At 30.4% G+C, this 20,193-nt stretch overlaps 1 protein-coding gene across 2 annotated transcripts in view; it reads left to right on the plus strand.

Moving 5' to 3' along the window:
- Nucleotides 1-20,193, plus strand: part of LOC113555168 (laminin subunit gamma-1) — a 56,047-nt gene that overhangs the window by 22,111 nt on the left and 13,743 nt on the right. Inside the window, exon 1 of one of the 2 annotated variants that reach the window (XM_026959533.1) lies at nucleotides 4,233-4,589. The exons of the other annotated variant lie outside the window; for it this stretch is intronic. Within the exon in view, the coding sequence (XP_026815334.1) occupies nucleotides 4,493-4,589 (97 nt within the window). The 5' untranslated portion in view covers nucleotides 4,233-4,492. Of the gene's footprint in view, nucleotides 1-4,232; nucleotides 4,590-20,193 lie in introns of those variants that run through there. 2 annotated transcript variants of the gene reach the window in all.

Raw genomic sequence — 20,193 nt, forward strand, 5'->3', positions numbered from 1 at the left:
TAAAACTATAAAATTGTATGTTGTAAATACTTGTGCACATTTTTTCACTATTCGCACAACACTTCAAGCCACTTATTTCGCGGTTCGCACTAATAGATGTTACGCTCGCATGACTGTAATATAGTATTATTATATTCATATTATAGACAATGTATAGGCACTCATAAAATAAATGATATCCTACAGAACCGTTATTGGAACTCGACAAGAACAAGTTGATACAACAAATGATTTATCGATAATATTCATGAACATTGAACAGTATTATTGGAATAATTCCAAAATACTGGAAAAAAGTTTTGCCGCAGCTGTGCAGGTATATATAATTTTTCTTCTGCTATTACTTCCCTGCAGAATAGTGTCGTCGTATAATAAGACCATAATATCGAGCTTGATTGAAATCCCCAGGCGAATCTGTGGTTGTAAATAGGCATACGCCCGACCATGTGTATGCGCGATGTGCGGAAGTAAACCCTGTTTTAAAGAATAATGTGCATAATAGTATATATTTATATACATATACATATTAAAATAATATTATACATTATAAATATATTATACGACGAGACGGCGTGTGGTATCCGCTTACTACGGCCATAATAATATCTGCCACATTCTTTCGTGACACTATTTTTTCATGAAAAACGTATCGATTGCACATTTGAGGTGTCTTAGCCGTAGGTCATCACGACGTTTAAATAACCGTAGTAAGTCTATATTTATCATTATTATTGCCCAATTGATAATGCTCACCGTCGTGGCGGATCCAATATACGAATAATAATAGTATGATAAACGACAAAGTAATATTATACTTAACATAAATAGATGTAAGTTTAGTTATGATGTGTTTAGGAGGAGTTTTAAACTACGCGAATATGTTGCAGCTGGTCTCGGAGTGTAGTTTTAAATGCGTGCAATTATAATTAATTTATTATTATAATTATATTTATTATCAATTATTATTAATTTTGTTTTTATTTATACTAGGTAAGTAAATAGGTATGTATGGAAAAAAAACCGTGTCGTTCTTATGTATTACGTTTTATGCGCAATTGAAAATTCATCGGTAAGGAATAATAATTGTAGGCGATGCGAACACAGTACTACCTACTCGGCGAGCTGCATGGGAATCGCTTACAAGATAGTTTATCATATCTATCTCAATCACTGCGATCTTGTCAGTTGTCGTCGTCGTAAATCAATTAGTTGTCTAAATCTATATTTATCTGAAATCAATATAATACCTAACTTACTATTGACATTTCAGAAATCACTACCTAAAATAATTGTGAATCTAAGAAATCAATGATTAATTTGTTTGTCATTTCAATATTTTTTTCGTAATTAGGTTGTCAATGCAGAAGACAACCTCACACAATTTATTATTAATATACATATTATTTAAGCACCTAAAAAAATTTTGACCAATACCTCAATAATTTTTATTTTGTCCATTTTAAATTAAAACTAAATAATATTATAATACCTGAATTCAAAATTAAATACACATATCCTTACATAGTCATTTAATGGGTACTCAACAGTAATTTTTAGGTTGTATAATTTAATAAATTTTACTTAGTTTTATGCATTATAATAAGTATTTAGTATATTTCCAACTATAATCCGACTAAAGTTGTACTTTCGGTTCAATAGGGACTAATATTGTAAATTTAGTCGAATTTACACAGCCAACGTAAATATGGAGAAAAAATTTAACTTTACTAGCCTGAATTTCTATATTTTATAATAATTTTATCAATTTATCGTACAATAAATAATAACCGGAAAAGTATAAATGATTTTACGTGAAGTGTAACTTATATAATATAATATTATATGATTTTGTGTATTAACGGTATAAAGTGTATAAAATATTGTAAATGAAAATAATTGTCATATTTGATCGAGAATTTCGTTGAGCCTATTTGTTTTCAACATAAGGTACCTAAACGTCCTAAACTATATTTACTTTCTTTTTGTTTCCCGCACAGAGAAATATGCGTATTATTCAAACGGGTTTTTACTTTCCGGGATTGAAATGCGTACCTCGTGCAACATTTTTTTTCTATATTTTATTTTGTTTCCAAAACGTAAAAATGCTACTGAAACGCAATGCACGGATGATATATAATAACGAGCGTTACGTACAATCGAATGTCTAAAGATTTATTTTTAAATGCATTGTGCCCTTCAGTACACAGAGACTCTAGCTCGGTGCATTCCATATTTGGAGAAACAGCTTGTCAGAGAAGTGCTGTCGATAAGCGTTTCGGTATTGAAAAAGAAAGAAAATATGTACCTATGGGTAGACGTACGTATCGCGCAGTGCTTTCTCAATTATTCATCCCGGGGTTACCTGCAGCATGCACCGAATATTATTGTAAATCGGGTTTTAATTAGTGACGACTAAATGATATGCATTTTTTTTATTCCCGAAAGTCGAATCGGCAAACGGAACATGTGTAACGCGGGTTTTTTTTGTTTTTGCTAGAATACGCGTTCCATTAAATATGTCACTATTGCAGTAGTATAATAATAATATACGAGTTTTCGAAGTGCTTCATTTATCATTGCAAAACGTGAACGGTTTTCACGGGTGATTTGCGAGTCAACGCTTCTTTGCGGCACATATTTGATATTTTCGATTATTGCAGTTATCATTTCTCGTCTAGACACTTGTGCTGGATAGTCACGTTATCGTATAATTTGATTTTTGGACACGACCAACGACTGTTTAGATCTCTGCTAACCAAACGCGTTGTAGTGATTAATCATGAATATATCTATATAAAAGCGATGGCGGTACACGAATAAATCATAATAATAATAATAATAATAATACGTGGTGAACATAACTCCTGGTGTTAAATATCAATAAAATATTTTGACAGTTATACCTGCGTGTTCGTGTTAATGTAATACCGGTAGGATTGTAAAGCGCATACGTATCAATGTATTATCATACAGCGTGGGTGTAAATATAATGATTTCATCTCGATACGATTGAAAACGGATTTCCGCCTAATAAATAATTTTTTATAACTGTTTTAACTCTCGTCTACAACGTTTCAATCTGCCATTATTTATGTTTAATATTGTTTCGCGGTATTCATGCTTTTTAAATTGTGGTTTTTCGCTTCGTCTTGCTTTGCTGATTCTTGTGCCATATTTGTGTATTGCTAAACACGTATAAATAACCCAAGATTCTAAATATAATGGTATGACAATACACTCAAAACTTTTAGCGTACCAACACTTCCAACGAAAGTATATATAATATGTTTAAAAATTATATTGCACGTACCAATTAGTTCAAATTCTATAAAGTATTAAATATTAATGTGTATATAGCATATAGGTTGTACCTATATATGTTGGCACACGCTGCAACGATAATATTTCAATATTTCTATTTGTATAATATTATGTCAAAGGTCGTACGTGTTGTATTGAATTGCAACATCTAAATGTTGCAGCAATAATACCCTAATATAGATAAAAACATGTAGGTTTTTCAAAGAACAAATATTATAATATTATTACTACAGCTTTCAGATTAATATATTATCATTATATTTTATAATCGTTTGAGTGTTGTAAAATAATGAATTATAATGTCCAAATGGTGAGCATTAACTAGTTAAAAAGCTTAAGTTAAGTCAAAAATTGTAATTAATTTTGATTTGTTAACTCAACTAGTGTAATAGATTGTTAAAATAACTAAGATTTTTTCAGTTGATTTAAAAATAATCTATTAATTTAAAACAAAATTTTTGGTTTTAATAGTTTTAAACATTCAAATATTATTATAATAATTGTAATTATAGGCTACCTATAATGTAATATTCTGTTTCTATCTAAAATTATTTTATATATAGTTAGATAGACATGTTCCAAAGAACTTTAAATCACGTTAATCCACTACAGCCATCGGTGATGACAATCGTCATGATAATTAATTTTTACAAAGTATGTAAGTAACGGTTTATTGAAATGCGTATATGGCCCGTGGCCAAACGGTACATTAAATAAGAATCCAAAGGGTCGTCAAGTGCGCTCGTTCGGTTTTTTTGAAAGTATCCCCCGATTCAGGTATGCTTACGCATACACACACATACACGCGCGTCTGTACACCACCGACTCACACTACCTGGTGCCGACACATAGATAACCAGTCTTCGCGTCCACGGGCTAGCGTCAGCTCGTGTCTCGGTGCACTATCGCTCGTCGCATACCAGATCCGCGATTTTAGCTGCGCGTGTCTTACGTCGTACTGTTAATTTTTTTGTCGTCGAGCACAGAGTTGTTCATATTGTGCCCGGTGTGACGTTATAATATTTATCATAATAACATCTATATAGTTAAAGACTTCGTTGAAAATAAAAATAAAATATACACACACGGTTTTCGAATCGAGATTAAACTTACTCACCGGATCATTAGTGCTTTTGATCGACGATGTAATCAAATTGGACGATGCGTTATAATGGAATTGATTTCATTTTGCTTGTGGATTTTCGCACTGATTCTCCGTTGTCAGCCCACCGAATGGGACGGATTAACGCCTTGGTTCACTGGTTCTGGTAAATTACTATTATTATTATTAATTATCGTTTTTAGTATTCGATTTTTTTTTTTTTATGTAAATACTTTGAATATTTGAATTATATATATCTATTTATATGCATATGAAATATAAAGTATTAATTATTTTAAAATTTGATTACAAAAAATAAAATTGATAGTTTTATATAGAATTATTTCAGAAGATAATAATCAAATATTAATTGTACACATTCAATTGTAGTTAATTTGTATAATTTATGTGTGTATGATAATTATAAATTAATATCAGCTTAAATTACTCGTACTAAATATATTAAAAAAATGTGTTACGTACCGATTTTTTTTTATAATATAATAACCGAGGCACAATAACACAGTATTGTTAAAATGACGATTGAGTTATTTTAAAAGGTTAGGTGTGAAAAAAATGTTATCGTGATTTTTTTCAACCAGCCATTAAACGCAATGATTTTGTAACAAAACAAATTGGCCGACTCCTCAACGAACAGTACGTGTCCGAAATGGAATTGGACGCAATGATTTGTTACCCTGCGGTTAAAGCGTACCTATACATGTAGGTATATAAACACACACACACACACACACATCTCATACATTGAAGTGTGTGGTATGCGCGCAAATGACTGTAATAACCGGAACGTCATCCCTCGGTCTCTTTAGCCATAATAATATCGAATTCTTAGCTATCAGTTATGTGTAATGGGATTGTCACAACGGCTAAGTGCGTATAAACGGTGAATTCGATATTTTCCTGCGCTAGCCGCTGCTAATTAGTCCTTCAGAATGTGAAAAGGATTATTTCACATGTCTAATGGAGTGACGTATGTTGTTCTTGAGAAGCCACTGCCGCCCCCGTCACCGTATAGGTATACCTATATAGGTACATAATCCTTATTATGGTCCTGCATAAATTATATAATGACTCGTTCGTGAGGTGTGCCTTTTTACAACCGTCGAAAACAGAATCACTGCAGCAGCACTCGAGCTCGTCTCATGCATCTATATTCTATATTATAATGTATTATTTGTCCGTTATTAGACGATACACTTTTTGTGAGGGTAAGAAGATTGATGCGTTTTTCACTTGAATGGTACCGTAATTAAAAATAAAAATATATATACACACGCAAGAGGACCTATATAAAGATGAAGGTGACGGCATGTATATATGACTATTACAAATTAACCGTAATCAGTAATGTCATCGCGCAGCGGCGATTATAGCCTGAACATTTTGTGCGTATAACTACACTTCAGACTATAATAATATGTAGCGTGAACATAGACGATTTTAACAATTACACGGTTGTTGGATGAAACTGATTTTGACAAGCAGACGCGTCCGTTGTCCTGATCGATGATTTATCGTGATATTCGTCGTCCCAAAACATCGATTAATATCGCGCATCGTGTATGGACGGGTTAAAATCCCTAGTTTTTTTTTAAACCAACGTACCCATTTAGCGCCTGAATCTCATTACACACTGTGCTCTTATTATACATGTGTATAAAATGGTATATAATATAATGAAAGACGGCAACGACACACATTATAATATTATTATATTTTACAGTGTACCTATAAACAAGCAGTGTGCTGCCGCAACGACGAAGAACTCGTGCGCATGTAGTCGCCTCGTGGAGGGGGTCATTATTAATGTAGAAGTATTATATTGTGCGCTCTGCCACCCGATCGTAAATCAATTGTTTATATAGGTATATATTATATTTATATATAAATATATATATATACACGTAAAATATAAGTACCTACATTCGAGGGTATTTTTTCGTACAGACCTGACCGGTTCTTATCTTGAGGGACATGGTGTATTTATTATAATATTATTAATAAGGGAGGGGAGCGTGACGATAATTAGACATCTGTGTATTCACGATAATGAATGTTCGCCTCGGGTATGGAAAGACCAAAATTATGTAAATTTCATCGTGGCTCCTCCGTTGCGCGATCGTTTTCCCTAAAAATGCCGGCATGTACAATTGTACTCAGCGGGTAGTGGCGCCATATATACGTGCAGTAACTATACGTATAAAAAAAATCCCCCAAAAACGACAATACCAAAGAAATCGCAGTTAAACCGATGACTCCCACGCGCGATGCTCACTATATTTAATGACCGGCCCACCACCCACATTTTTCTATTGTTACTTTTAATATCGGTTGCACCTGCGGCAAAAACTATCGTTTTCGGCACCACTTCGGTCTACTTAAAACGAATACAATAATATGAAAATTGTTTAAAAGCGTAAAATTATTACGGGGATAAGTCATTGACTGCTGGTAGGTATATTATTATATTGTCACATCTTATATATATACATTTAGGTACCAATGTCAAAATATATTTATAACATCATTATTGTATACAGTTGTCAGCGCGTTCGATAAAAATCACACATATATATAGGTAACTATAAAATTACTATACTTATCTATAATATAGTATTTAAAACGTATCTACGGTATCTACAATATATAAACAGAGAGTTGCAGGGAAATCTATTTTTGGGTAAGCTACAATAATAAGGTACTTGTTGGAATTTAAATAAAGGTGCATCTGTTTGACATCTCACCGATGATGATGACTTACTTGTTTTTAAAACGTTTTAACTGACGCGACCACGTGTGTTTAAATTGTCTGGTTTGAGAGTGTGCAAGACCCTTACCTCTATACATAATATTAATATATGACGTATATTTCATAATAATAACGTATATTTTAGTAGTTTCGAGAAGATTACGGAGACTTTAACGCTCGCCTGTGATGGACATCAGCACAATTATTATTGTTGCTGGCACAAAAGATTTTTTTGTGGCATTCACCTAAACGTATCTTTCATGGGCGTAACGTTTAAAACAATCGATCGTTAATTATACTGTTACGCGTTTGGTTTTCCCTTCTCCCTCACTAAACACTATTATATCTACTATAATATTATATTATTGTGCTATACATTTTATCCCTATACATTATTATATTATATATATGCACCATTAAGAGTTTAATGCAGTATAACAATATATGTAACGCGGTACCGTCAATGATAGTTGTTGGTAGCAGAAAAGAAAAGCTATACGGCAATTAATGTTGACCTTATGAGGTCATATCAATTATAAGTGTCTTTTGTTGTTACCGACTAATAACAGATAAATACGTCAAAATACCGGGTAACTTATTTTGATCGAGATTCACAGTAGACTCTTAATTGGTTAAAAAGTATTTACAAAAATAATAAGTTACGATTCATGTATATTATAATATATAATAAAATAATATAGTATGATATTATAACTGAAATTTAAAAAAAGAATACTTACTTTATCGTATTCATGAATAAAACAATACGAGGAAAGGCCACTTGTCTAAATAATTTTAGAGTGTATATAGAGGTAGGTACATGATACGTATTATGCGATATGCATATTGTATATTATGTTCTAGATAATATCTTTTCATGCTCTAATTTTATAAAAAAACTCCGTGTATAGTTTATAACTAGCATATTTATAATATAATATGGTAAATACGATAAGATTTTGATGAAATCAAATTAACGTAACCTTAATTTCTATTTAGTTTTTAATCAGCTATTACCTTATTGCGATCATTGAATATTAAGTATGTATATACTAACTTTAAATGAAATGAAGCGGAAATATTTACCGTTGTTATAAACTTAACAATCATTAGACTTAATTTGCATAAAATTCGCTTAATGTAATCGTAACGTTACACACGCGAATTAGTTGATTTGTAATTTAGTCGTTCGTTGATAATCAATTAAGTATTTATTTTTATTCATATTATAATCGTTATACACTTATTAAAATTGGTTTGTACAGTATTAAATTATGCCTTTAAAAATTATATCTTGCAATGTATCTATATAAGCACTTAAATTTCTGCTAGTTACTTAAATATTTTTTTCACAATATAGGTATATAAATAAGCTATATATAAACATTTTTTAATTTCAATTTATGTGAATACAATAGTTAGAAAATATTTTTATGATTTATATGATTATGATCATAATTCCTCCTAATTAATAAACATATATTGTAGTTTTAAGATATTATATATGTTATCAATAAGATCTCTCAGGAAAACCAATGGGCATTTTAAAAGAAAGAGATTATAAGATAATGTTTTTTTATTGTTTAATCAAATTAGGAATTGTGTAGTTTATAGTTACTATTCAGTATTTTATGACAGTTCTTATATAAAAAAAACCTGAAATACCTATTAAAGACTTAGAGAATAATGTTTATGTACCTACTCGACTTGTGCAAACGACAAGAATTTGCAATACACAATTCAAGTAAAATTGTCGCAGAAACACAATGTTTATATGTTTATAACAATAATATATAATAATGGAATAATATTAGTAGATAACAAGATATTGTTGTATAAATACATGAAATAAATATGTTATCCCAATTATTACTTTCGATATCTGCTGATAAATATTATTTTATCGAGCATTATTTGTGATACAAAACTCAGGAAATTATTGGGGATTGGGCACCGTGATCGACAAATAGTTTCACCGCAGCGTTATAATAATAATATGTAGAACGATTTGGTCCGATATATAATATTATTATAATAATACGTGATGGGCCGCGGCAGCATGACGTTTATCGCGATGGTCCAGTTGTTATGCATCGATGACTATACGTTGCGCGGCGGAGGTCCGTTTCCGCGAAGGTTTGTTTCAATCTTATCCATAATATGGGTATACAGCGTGATTCATTAAGCATGCTCACTCCATTTATTTACTTTGGTAATTAATTTATTCAATTACTGATTTTTGGAATTATCAAGTATACCTACAGTTGCTTGAAAACTGTTTTTTAATTATCCTACAGTTGGGCGATAATATTATTTTATTTTCAAACGAGAACCAATAATTTTGCTACTGCAAAGCAGATAAAATTTTCCAAAAAGTTTGATGTAATTAAATCCATATAGGTAATAAATAATAACCTTTGGATGGGCTTACAAAAATGTTAAATGTATTGTGTAATCTCTTACGTGGGATGAAGTATTTATTATACTGCAGATTATAAAATGTTTTTAATTAATATTAATTGATAAAATCCTTAAAAAAACATAAACACGGGTTAATTATTTTTATAATACACAAAATATAACTTAAAAATCAATAATTTGAATTTCGACTTCTACACATTTCCATTTTCATAAATGTCATCTGATTAACATATCACAGAAAAAAGGACGATTTTTATTTGAAAAAAAGTTGATATCGTCAAAAAACATACTATTTAATTGGTTATCGTATTATTATATTATAGTCTAAGTATTTGAATATGCGACCCTAAAATATAGCGGAAGTTTTTTAAAAATTTAAAATCTCAGAATTTAAATAATTTCATTATTAACTGGGATAAAAACGGGAGTGAATATGCTCGGTGAATCAGTCTGTATATATATATATTATACACATGTTATTTATGTTTACTTATATATGAGTTTGTACACGTCGGTACTACGCCGTTATGTGTTTAATAATAATATAATATCGTATGGGTAATATGGTTGAGGTTCTTGCGACGTCGTGCGCGGCGGCGTTGATCCTATACACAATATAATATCTCCTTCACAGCATCAACGTTTTCGCCGCGGCAACGCGATGATCGCACAACGATATTTTACTCCACACGAACACGATTATTGTATTGCGAGCCAGGTATGGGTGTACCCACCTATAAATCAATGAGACATATATTTACACGGGCGGTACTTGCCAGAAATTTAAGGGCGGCGTCATAAATTTACCCCAGACGATTTTACTTTATTACTACTTTATAATAATATTGTAGCTTGAGAGTTTTTTTCTGTGAAAAAAAAAATTAGCCACACTTATATATATAATAAAATCTGAATATGATGTAGTAGGAATTTTATCGTTAACATTTTTATAATTTTATTGTATACATCGAAAATTAATATGATCTATTACCAAATGTTCTGCAGATCTATCGGAAAAATCAATGTGTTTTATATTTTATAGTTTGAACTTCAATCTTTCCATTAGATTTCGAAACAAGCAATTTAGTCGGTATTTCCAATAATTGGTTATAAAGTATAAGTTTAATCTAGGTTAGTCACGGTACAAATCAAGATTTTATTATAAACCTATAAAGACATTTGGAAATAATTTAGAGATTTGAAAATGATCAAATGTTTATGTACAGAAATATCAGGTATTAAATTTTGTGAGCTAGCACAGACAATTGTACAATATCTCTCTAATATATGCGATGCACAAAATAACATTTCATAAAAGGTATCACAAAAAACGTTGACATGGTGTGTATGGGAGTAATATCATATTCTTAATGGTACCAATGCGCAAGAAGTAACGACTCCTAAATGTCATTACATAATATTATTTTCCTTATAGAACAAAACTACAAACGGTTCATGTTGATCACTGGGTTTCATTTGTACCTATATATTTATATCAGATTATCAGAATGTCCTAAAAGTCATGTATTATCTTATTATCTAAATTAAAGAAAAAATTAAAACAACCTAGTTGTCATCCATAGTTATAACACTACGTATGAAAATTTAATACTTATAATAGATCAAAATACTATGAAATCTATTTGGTAGTTGAACTAGGATGATATGAAAAGCTTCTATCAATATATATAAACAAATTATTATTAATTTGTATTACTTCTTGGTAAATATATGTTGATATTTACAAATTAAGTAAATATATAAGATAGTATTATCATAAATTATTATATTAAATATCGTTTTTATCATTACGTACTTATTGATATTATAACATTTTATTAGATTATCTGTTTTTGTAATATGTATAATATATTATATTACAGATTATTTTTAGACTTGTATATTAAATAATAATAATTAGAATATTATCCTTAAATATAGACAATTCAGTTTATTAATAACATAACTTATAGTTATGTATTAATAAACGGTTAATTATAGTTAATAATTCTATACTACTAAATAAATAAATAACAAATTATTATTAAATGATGGTTTTTTTTTTAAGTAATCAATAAAACATTAATTATACTATTAACTTGAGATTGTTATAGATTATACCTATGATTATACTGTTGAAAAAACCGTGTTTAAATAATATGTTGATGTGTTACGGTATCATAAAGATATTTTTATGGGGTTTCTAGATACGTATTGTATTAAACAAATCGATTGTTTTTTGTCTTTTATCATTATTTATTAATGTTTTTTTTTTATACCGTCAACGACATCGACTCCCTCGCAGATAATATTATAACTCACTTTAAACTGGTCCGCGGACGAGATAGGTGCCACGCTGTCGCCGCCGCCACTGTCGTTGTCGTCGTCGTCGTGTACGTTCTATGTGCCTTTTTTCTTTCCACTTTCCATTACTTATATATATATATATATATATATAATATTATATGAGACGTCGTCGCCTCACGTTATCCATTAGAAGCGTGTTTCTCACGATCCGCAATCGCAGCTGTGTTTTTTGTTTTTACATTTTTTCTCCAATACACATACTCATTTCTCCTATGAGTTATATTAGAATTATGTAAATTTAACGGAAGGTTTAAAATTTTAAGACTGAATGCCGCTGCTGCGTATAAATACAGTTACGCTCTACATCGTATAGACATATAGTCTCTCTGTTTATATCGTAGTTATACGTTATCGTCACAAGAACTATCAAGGCGACCAATCTCTGTTTTCTCAACTTTTCAGGAAGAACAAAACACTGTTTTGCTACTAGAAATTACGAAAGTTAGTTTGTAGTACACCTTCGAACAATTAATAACTATAAAACGTGTATTTAAAAATTTTAAAAAGTTACTTTATCAAAAATGATTTATTTCACTAAAGATTCGCGATAATGGCATTGGTGGTGAAATGATTATAACAATTTATAGATATACTATGATATCTGAGATTAGTCGTTACTTATTCATAATTTTTATTATAATATATTTTTGGTGAAGATTAATGAGATTGGTTTTGTTGCCTTGATAGTGTAACATTTGCATTTTAAATGGGTGATGATATATCATTTTTTCGCATTTAACATGCCGCTGATTATTGTAGCTTAAAAAATAAATAACACGGACTCGTGTGTCTTAAAAACACGAATCCATTGATATATAAAACGTACATTTTGAATTTTTTTAGAATAATCATTATGTATCTGAAGTGACGTTATGTTTTTGAGCCAGTTTTCAAACACGATTGTTATTTTATGCGATCTTCGTGGTCCGTCAAATCTACATACTTATTTATAAGAAACCGCGTTTCGAAGACGTCCAAAACGTCTGCTTCGTCCGGTCTCGTTTTACGAATCGAACGCCATTGCCGCCGTCGTCTCGGACCACCCAAAATGTTAATATTGTACAGTAATTATCGTTTTTTTCTTCTTTCGAATCCGGTGGTGTTAATTGAACTCGAGGAAAATCCGATCATTGCGTCCGGCGTACGTGGAGTGAGAGAAATGCGGTGGTCTTGACAAACATAACATATAACAATGCGCCGTTACCCGTTATACAATGACGATGATAATAATAATATATATCACTGGTGTTTTATTGTATATCAAAACGTAATGCAGGTACCTACCGACATAGTTACCGCTCACTAGTGGCCACCCATATTATATTATGTGTGATATATTTGAATAACGGTCGACTCGTTCGAATCACGTAAACTTTATATAACATAAAATTCGAATGCGCCGAGTAGGTACATAAATTCAAACGTACACGCACAATTTTCCAGGCAGACAGCTCGCGAGGCCGTGTATCGTATTATTATTATTATTAATTATTATGTATAATATTCTAAAAATAGGTGTTTTGCTTTAATCCTATGGCTGCAAATCATGTATCTTATACACCGTATAAAATATAAAACTAACTCCAAGAATTTATACACGATGGAGACTTAGATCGCTATCCATCAGATGTGTTTTGATTACTCGCACAAGTAGGTAATATCTTACTAGGTACCAGATAGAAATGCACTCGAAAAATTGTTTTTTTTTTTTAAATGTCATCACAAAGAACCAGTATATTAGTAGTTTATATTTTAATATTTTAAGGGCTGGATAGTGATTTGTTCAACTGTTCCACCCAATGGACATAAAAGGTCGTCTTCTAATACTTTGAGCAGCATCTAAAATTAAACTTTCATTACAGACGTGACAAAAAAACTAATATAATTACAATCATCACACTTATTCATTGGAATGCTAGTAAGGAGCGCAAAGATTAGAGTTAAAAGTTTCGTTTTTTCTTTGTATTACTTAATATACACTGAATTAGTAATAATTCTATAGATTAATGTTTTAATTTTATGAGCAAGTTTGAACGTGGAATATTAAGGAGTTTCTGTAACGTTTTCATATATTCAACCATAAGTTAAATATTCGATCGATCAACGAATAGATGGCGATCGATTTTACGCTTGTACACGTAGTGTTTGTCATGAATATAATATTGCATATAATACGATATTATATAGATAAAACGTTTTGTTTCATCGCGAATAAAATTATATACGGCCTAATGGTTCGTGTTATAAATATTATTATCATAAACGTGTAATGTATTATATGATAGTATTGCAATATCACCGCAAAATGTTTTTGCGATTTTATCACAACCATATCAGTAAAAATTTATACTAAACGACCGTTTCGTTTTCCTCCGCTGTCATAAAATTTCCGGAAACATTCCACAGACGTTATTAATTGCACTACTGCGTGCAACTCACGCGTACTTAACGACATTGTCTGTCCACAAATGCAAACGGGGGAAATTCTCAATGTATTTCAGATATTTTCATTTTTAGGTTTTGTCCCGAGGATGACTCACCTATTACGGTCTCGTATTTGTTGACAAAATAACAAAAAAAAAATAAACAATATCCGCTTACATGCAATTAATGTTATGACAGGATTAGTAATAATAATAATAATATTATCAACACCCTGTACGTCATATTGCAATCTGTGGTAATTACTATGGTATTTTTAAAAATAATTTATAAATATTAGTTACGATTTCAGGTTTAATAAGATTGCCCTATATTCGTAATTTTTAGACTACATTTGGAGAAAAATATGTAGCCGTAGCTCATAGCCTACATGGAGGAGTAGCTGAGGTGGCACATCTAAATCAAAATATTTCTTTAAAATAATATGACTCAATTATAGCAAGTAGGTAGGTATGCGGGTATGTCTAAAAATTTGTAACTAAAATATCTAATATTATAATCTAATGGTGTTTTACCTTCAAAAATAATCTTTTTATTATTCGGGGTGCTGAGACACACCAACCATAGGAACATAAATTTCGGCAATAAGGCTTATTGAGTTAAAATGTTCGTGTTTTTGTTGCCAATTGGCACTACAACTATTTAGCACTAGTTTGGATTTCGGGGTGCCGGACTGATGAACCTCATAATCATTGCGTAGTATTATTATGTTTGGTGAAAATCGTAATATCTTATTGATGTACATGCGCGCTCGCGCAGTTACCGATTATATTATTATATTATTGTTATAGTAGGTATATATAAGAGAAATATGCCGTTGCACCGGGCGGCGCCATATTTGGAAAAGACGTTTGAATGCTGGAATGCCCCAAGTACTGCCCATACTCCGTCATCATATATATACTACGCGAGCGAGCGCGTTTTTTTTCGTTCTATTAAAAAAACTATTTATATAGGTATATATATGTTATACGATTTCCATCGGAATCGCTGAATTTTTCACTCGGATATAATAATATTTAACGACGATGTAAAACGGTTTTTACGGTTTGACTTTAATATACTGCAAGATGATGATAATAATAATAATATAATGTAATAGGTACGTATTACGCTGCGTGTATATGGCCTGAACGGGTTTTCGTGTGTCGATATCGTATATTTATTATTTATTTTTTACGCGTGTGACGATTTTCTATGCGCGCCCGCTGGGAACTCGATTGTCGCCGATGATAGCAATAAGTGATAATATTATATTGTTGCCTAATATAGGTAGTAGGTACCCAACTACCTATACGCCTGTATCGGGCTTTTCGCGACAAACTTTACGACAGATTTACTGCGCGATCGATTAATAACGAAAATCTTTAACGTACACACGATAATGACGTAACGGTCTGCGTATTATATCGCGTGCTGCGTACCTTATAATATGATATTATTAATATATTATTATTATTATTATTATTGTCGTGTACCGTTTATATATATATATATATATATAATACAGTGTGCGTATAATTGCGGTGTGTACCTATACGTCGTGCAGTGGTTCGTCGAACCTATCAGTAGAACGGGAGCTGCAGGTTTTTTATTATTTTTTTTTTTTTTTTTAAGAGCACGCTGGACACAAGGACCTCTAATGAGGTATTTGTCGGCGGCCCGCACTATCGGCAGGGTTTAGCGAGTCTGTGCACATTGCTGCCGTTGCACTTCGTGCCGCAATAAATCATTATCGACTTTCTACACGCACATATACACATACACATGAAAGCGTAGTACACACACTGGGCCGTTTGCGCGCACCTCGCGGACCTGAAAAAAATTTTTAAATTAAATACTCGGCTCGTGTTTGGATTGTCAGCTGTGCAGTATCAGTTTGTCTTAGATTTTTATTTTCAACGTCTAACTATGTATAATGTACAAGTCATGGCATACAATTGTATGTAACGCTCCCCAGGACACATAGAATCTGAAATGGTAAACGATATCTAAGCTCGTTTTAAATTATTAATTAACAAACTAATTGTATTGGTTTTTTAATTTTATTTTGTCTTATTTCATTAAATTACGAGTAAGTATTTTGTATAGACTATTTATTCTGAGAATATTATAAATACTCGATAATACTCAATTGAGTTTTCCAGAAACTCTTGTCTGCATATTGTCATATAAGACAAAATTCTTGATTGATAAATGAAGTGGTATATACCACTGTATATATTAATCGTATTATACATATTTTATTTTACTATTAAATAAGCAAATTTTATTATTAAAAGTACTTACTTATACTAAATGAAAATGTTCACAACTCTGATATACTATCCAGTGCCAAACGGGCAGAAAATCTAAACGTGTGCCGTTCTGTATTGTATATCAACAACTCATCCCATAGTTGTCATGATAAATAATAGTGGATATATTATATAGTTTCTGTTGTTACACTAACATATGACATGGTGGGTTTTCGTTCCGTAAAGCTGATTTTGTATTGTTATATTTTTTAAAGGCACGGTGTCTAAAGGTTAAATTAGGTGTCCATTCCTTATTTTTTTTTTTAATAATTATGAAAATAGTTGAATTTTAAATTAAAATTTGATTGTCTTTTTATTTTGTGTGTTTGTGTGCTTTGTGCAGTTTTTTCATACATGTACATTGTACATAGACAAAACTATGTGACTTTAATAAGTATTAATTCAATTTTTCACTTATCGGTTATAATAAACCATTAAACTTAAATCTGATTTTTATTTTAAAATTTTACTTAATAATTATATTTTTTAATTTGTTGAATAAATAAAGGCGATGCTGTGACAGTCTGAATTTTAAGTATTTTTTTTTTAAACCACTGATTATACAAGAAAAAAAAGAGTTAATAAAAGTAAATATACTATGATAATATTATAAATTATAATAATAATTATTTATATAAAAAAAAATATGCTCTGGGAGGGGGGTTTATTTCCCATATTCTCCCCTATTATTACGTCACTGGGGGCATCTGTCATCAAACTTAAAAATTAGAACATGTTATCCTCAGTTGTGTCATTTGAGTATTTTAATAGAAGTGTAAATATTTAAGTCCAATTTTTTTACCATCAGACTACTTTTTTTTCAATATATTAAAATATATGTGTTTTAGAACATATATATATTGTATTCAGAGGTGTATTCATGATAAGAAGTTATAAATATAATACTTAAATTAATTAAAATTGAATTAGTTATTAACTTATCCATCGTTTGCCTTTTGGATTTTAGAGGAAACACACATAAACTGTTTAACTGTACTACTAATTCAACATACTCTGTAGTGTACATAATCATTAACCTTATTATAAAAGGCTAAAACTTATGAAACGTAAACATTTGTAAACGTCAATCTTTAATCGGATACAATCAATATTGATATATTTTTTATTAATTAATTTATTTTTGGAATATTTTGAAAAATGTAATTTATTTTAAACAAACATTCTCCCGTTGTAGTTAATCATTATTGTTTTTAACAATTAAATAGTATAATATTATAACACATTTAAGGTATATCATTTTATAAAAATAACAAAGATACTTCGGCTCGTTTTGTTATTTGTCAAGGTAGGCTATCTGAAAAAAAATAGGGGTGCCAATGTATCATCTCATAGGAACACAGATAATGTTCTCACCTTTAAATCTGATGACGGCTCAATTATTTGGATCTAATTTGAAGCTTACGATGAAAAAATGTGGGTTAGATGATCGCAAATTTGCTACGATGTATTGCATGCTTTTGTTATTGGCGGAGGCGATAACACCGTGGCACGGGTGTGGAGCGTCTTCTAAAATCGAATGATGATAATAATAATAGATACCTATATAAAATAATCTTCTGTTACTCAGCTCGAATCTGTGCACCCACATAATATAAGTATAATATATTTTACGACAATGCAGTGCGATGCGCGTCTCTCCCTATAATAATAATAATATATTACGACGTATATCGTATGCCCGTCCTCTGTCGCTGCAGCAGTGTACATGTACCTACCTACCTACCGCTGTGTAATACGAAAAGAGATTTCAGAGGTGTGATTGTTTACGCAGCGCTCGAGATTTACCTATTCGGGAGAGATTGCGGTCCGGACTAGCGTTCTTTGTGTATCTAAAAGACCCAATCGAATCATATGCATGTTCTTGCACCATTCCTAATACGTACCTACCTAATAGTGTATTATACAGCTCGACGATCTACATACAAAGGTATACGATAAATTATATCATACAGATGCTCTCATTCCATTTATTTTTATTTTTTACTCAAAATATCACAGTTGTCCAAATTTTGATTTTTTGAATTGCTTGAAGTACATAATCTCAACGCGTAGATCATATTTTCGGGTACTAAATTTTTTTACCCCATTCATAGAGAGTACTGTGGTGATAAAAATTGTTTCCCTGCAAGAACCTCATTCATCAAAATCTTTAAGTTATCTGAATTGTTGAACTTTTTGTACTAAAGATAATAACTCTTAATAATATAATCGCTTTACATTAAACATAAAATACGTTTAATATCGAGTCTAGTTAGAACTTATTATACCTCGATAATTTTTAATAACTATTATAAAATATTACTTTATTAGGTACCTACATAAATGTTGATAACTATGATATCCATCATAGTTTCCCTTAACTTAATCCTATTATCATTGACGATTATCCTTAATACATAAATTCCAATAACTTATAGAAATAATACGTTTGAATTTCGATTTATATACATCAACATTGTTAATAAAATAAATAATTTACAAAAAATGAGTGCGTTTCTTATTATTATTGAATAAAGAAGTTTATATGTACGAAAGAGCAAAGGACATTTTTTAAACAGTGTATAAGTGTAAGTATTTGAAAATATAGTTTTCAGGTGTATGCTTATAAATTCCAAAATTCAAAATTTGAAAAAATCAATTATTAAAAAGAAATAATTGAGTTTGACATGTCTGGCGAATCACTCTTTATGTGTATTATGTGTATATTATACTGAGCGTATTATACTGTAGATAGACGTTGTATAATAATAATTATTATAATATATTATAATCATTATAGGGAACTTTTTGTGGTTCGGTTACTCAAATAACGAATTTTTCTCCTAATGGTGTCATCGTGTACATTTGTAGTAGTTACGAGTAGAATTAATAATAATAATAATATAATAGCAGTGAAAAATATAAAAGAAGATCCTGTGCATTTGTTGTGCGTTGCACGACGGGGAACCGTGTGAAAGTTAATAATATAAAGTGTCGTGTATGTATGCGTTACACGCAGACCATTAGTAAACGGAAAATAAACTTTTTTTCGCACCTATTAGCCCGATAAAAGTCACTAATTGGCAAGCAACCAATCGCGATCACGTCGGTATTTTAAAAACTATAGGTTTATTATTAAGTATATTATTCATTTATTTAAAGTCATACCTAGAAATTAAAAATGCAATATAGAAAAAATCATAAATATATATAATAATTCGTATAAACTGTATAATTACTATTGGTAATAGTAAACACTATCTTCAATAGAAAGTTATAGTAAGAATTTTATGTAATAAATTACAATTTTGGAAATGATATAAGTGGTCATGGTACTATACTAAATTTAGATTTTAATACAATCAATTGATTACAATATCCAATAAAAATGTATTGAAAATTGAATATAAAGCATTATTATAAATAATAAAAGAGATAATTTACAAATTCCATCGCATAATATAATTAATTTT

This window comes from Rhopalosiphum maidis, chromosome 1, assembly GCF_003676215.2.
Source record: "Rhopalosiphum maidis isolate BTI-1 chromosome 1, ASM367621v3, whole genome shotgun sequence".
In the NCBI taxonomy this organism is placed as follows: domain Eukaryota; kingdom Metazoa; phylum Arthropoda; class Insecta; order Hemiptera; family Aphididae; genus Rhopalosiphum; species Rhopalosiphum maidis.